At 30.9% G+C, this 2,951-nt stretch overlaps 1 protein-coding gene across 1 annotated transcript; it reads left to right on the forward strand.

The window, feature by feature from the left end:
- The first annotated feature begins 577 nt into the window (after positions 1-577).
- On the forward strand, positions 578-1,948 carry LOC116350156. The gene is made up of 7 exons (XM_031781892.1): positions 578-621; positions 912-957; positions 1,028-1,169; positions 1,236-1,313; positions 1,386-1,490; positions 1,553-1,612; positions 1,671-1,948. Exons 1-7 carry the CDS (start codon positions 586-588, stop codon positions 1,804-1,806), a joined length of 603 nt encoding a protein of 200 aa, XP_031637752.1. The 5' UTR covers positions 578-585; the 3' UTR covers positions 1,807-1,948.
- The last annotated feature ends 1,003 nt before the right edge of the window (positions 1,949-2,951 follow it).

Here is a 2,951-nt window from a genome sequence, read left to right on the forward strand (position 1 = left end):
GGCCATAATTTCCCGAATATAAAATATTTTTCTTGGGGAAAATATGATCAAATTTTATAAGGAATTATTTTCTTTGATATTTTGGACATAAATTCTCCATTCGATTTGTATGGGGGAAATTGTGACCGGGGAAAATATGACCGGTCACCTTTCTTTTATGTATCATACGATACGTCTAGGTAATTTCAAAACACTAGAAAAACTAGCAGCTACTAGCAGCACTAGTGTACTCACTAGTAATACTAGTAAGCGATTAGCGAATACGTAAATAAAACTAGCTTACTAGAATTGCTACGAATGTCCCCTAGCGGTACAATTAAGTACATTTTTGGTACAATTATTTAAACCTAGTCCCAAGTTTCTAGTATTCGTATGAGTTGTGTATTTGTTTTAGAAGCTAAGTCAATATATTGCTTCGCACGTGCAATTTAATAATCTATTTGATGAACCCAAAATTTAAAAAGAAAAATTTAAAATATTTCATATTCAACAAATACTGTAAATTTACAATGCTGGTTTTTGAATATAAATTGTAGTATACCAGCAAAAATGTGATAATAACGAAAAAGTGTTTTGAATTTAAAGATGAAATTATTCATTGTTTTGTGTTTTATTACTTTGGTGAGTAAAGAGTTAGCTTAGAATATTGTTCGATATTTGTAGTAGGGTCTATTAATTTGGGAAATTATTTAAAATGTCATAAAGTCCATGGATTACAATTGTAAAGCATTTTCAAGAGCTTTCAAATTAGAATCAGAAATAGACGTACGTGTTCGAAAAAAAGTCAATTTTGTCTGTCCGTCCAGCAATAATTTAAATACATTTTTAGCGTTCAGAAAATCGCACTCTTAATTTGAATTAATTTATAGATAAACATATTTTATTATGCACAAAAATGATCTGTTTAATAGGAGATCTGTGCTTCGCCTGGCAGCTCCCGTAATGGTAAACATAAAAGTAAGATGAGGTTCCCGCTGGTTTCGATTCAAGGACATTTTTGTGTTTTAAAACGTTTAACAATTTTTAGGTAAGAACGTCATATCGGCTTCACAGCCTTTTTTCCCAGTATCATCCTTAAGTGGAATGATTAGAGAGATGACAACAGACATTGGAATTGAAAATATTGGTAAAGCTGCAAGCGAATACAATGGCACTAAATGGATGGAAAGGTGAACCCGGACATATTGATTTTTAATCGTTGTACCTATTTAGTTTGTCGATTTCAACACTTTCAGATGCTGTGGCATGAAAATTCAAGACTATTCAAAAGTGTTCAAAAGATTTAATGGATCCCCAGTGAATCCTCAAGACGAGTAAATTCATATTTGAAGAAAAACATTGCCACTTATCAAAAGGACTCAATTTCAAATTAAATTTCATTTCAGAGGTTTTTTTTCTTTCTTAAATCCCATTATTCAACGAGTGAATAGTGTAATAGATGATTTCGATGCAGTTTATCCGGACCACTTTTTCATGCGTTTAGCTTTTGAGTTCGTTGGTGATTTTTCCAATCGACTTTTAACAAATATTCAATCTTTATTTTGAATTTCAGTGATATTGGCGCACTTGAACAAATTGGAGATGAGTTAAGGCAACGCTGCGATAACAATCCGTATGACATAATCATGTTATTATGATATCATAATCATTTAATTTTATTTCTTTTACAGAGAAATGTCGAATATTGCAAAAGAGTTTATTCAGAGAGTTTGCATCGATATACACACAACAATTTGCAAGTTAAAGGGCGCAGATGGTCCACATGAACCGGTTGTTGTTCATCAACTGGGTTATGATGATCAATAATGCAATTTAACGCACTCAATATCCCGAGTTTTTCTTAAAACGGCCTCCATTTTTTCATAATTGATTTTATTTTATCTTATATCGGAGGAGCAAATTATAAACTGAGAGTAAAAATAAAAATTTTCATTGTTTCAAACCATAAGCCAAAAAAGCATTTTTTCACATACCTAACTTATCTGAAATTACAGACATAATATTACTTGAACAAAAAAAATTCTCGTTGTTTCATGCATTGTTTCTTTGGAAAGTAAAACCAATCGAATAATAATTCTCGAAAATTCCGAAAATTGATATTGTTTTTGGTGTTTGTAACACACCCAAATTTCATTCCGTGGATGATGTAAAACAAGAAAATGATCATTCACTGTAAATCATGAAAAATACACGGTCATTCAAACATTGTTTTTTCTTGATTGTTCGCCCATGTAAAATGTAGGCTACCGAACTTTGAACAAATGATTCGTTGGCAACTTTCTTAGTCAATATATGAACAGCGCTAATCAGAAAGGATTAGGTCAGAATGCTCACATGAACAGTGAGAGTCAACTGCTCGTACACAAAGTCCAATACTCTATTCAAAAATTCATACTTTATTCAGACCTTTCATATGATTTGACAATATAATTGATAGGCAGTAAATGTATAGTAAGGAGGTTCAAAATATAAAACGATGAGTTGGCGACAAAGAGTTTACATAACTGTAAAATTCATAGGGTAAACAATGGAAATTTTCGTTTGTCATTATTTGAACTGTTATTTTGTATTCAAGCATTGAAGTAATTGAGAATCTATATTCTTTAAACTAGAAAATCGACATTTATTGGTTGAACAAATTTATTTATTTTATATGGGACAAATAAGACCTAGGGGGTAGACACCAATTTTAGTATACTTAGTTTCATTTAATATGTATTTAGTTTCTTTTAGTTTCTTCTAGTTTTTTTTAGTATACAAACAAAAATGAAAATATTCTTCTAGTATTTCTGGTATTGAGCTGAACGCATTGCATTGCCAATGTATTCTTCATCCATACGAAATACAATAGAATCCATTGTTCTTACTGATCAAAAATATTTTTTTTTACAAAAATGTACCGTTAATCCCGTCATCCCTCTTTTCCAAGCAAAACTAATCTAAAACTAAAA

The sequence above is a fragment of the Contarinia nasturtii genome, unplaced genomic scaffold (genome assembly GCF_009176525.2).
Source record: "Contarinia nasturtii isolate CC-2019 unplaced genomic scaffold, AAFC_CNas_1.1 Cnas_scaffold_3758, whole genome shotgun sequence".
Classification (NCBI taxonomy): Eukaryota; Metazoa; Arthropoda; class Insecta; order Diptera; family Cecidomyiidae; genus Contarinia; species Contarinia nasturtii.

Excerpts from the sequence above, each read along its gene's own strand:
- LOC116350156 (XM_031781892.1), top strand. The coding sequence starts at position 586 with ATGAAATTATTCATTGTTTTGTGTTTTATTACTTTG. Across the intron at positions 622-911 it reads TTTTGTGTTTTATTACTTTG|GAGATCTGTGCTTCGCCTGG; the intron begins GTGAGTAAAGAG and ends TCTGTTTAATAG. Across the intron at positions 1,491-1,552 it reads TTCATGCGTTTAGCTTTTGA|TGATATTGGCGCACTTGAAC; the intron begins GTTCGTTGGTGA and ends TTTGAATTTCAG.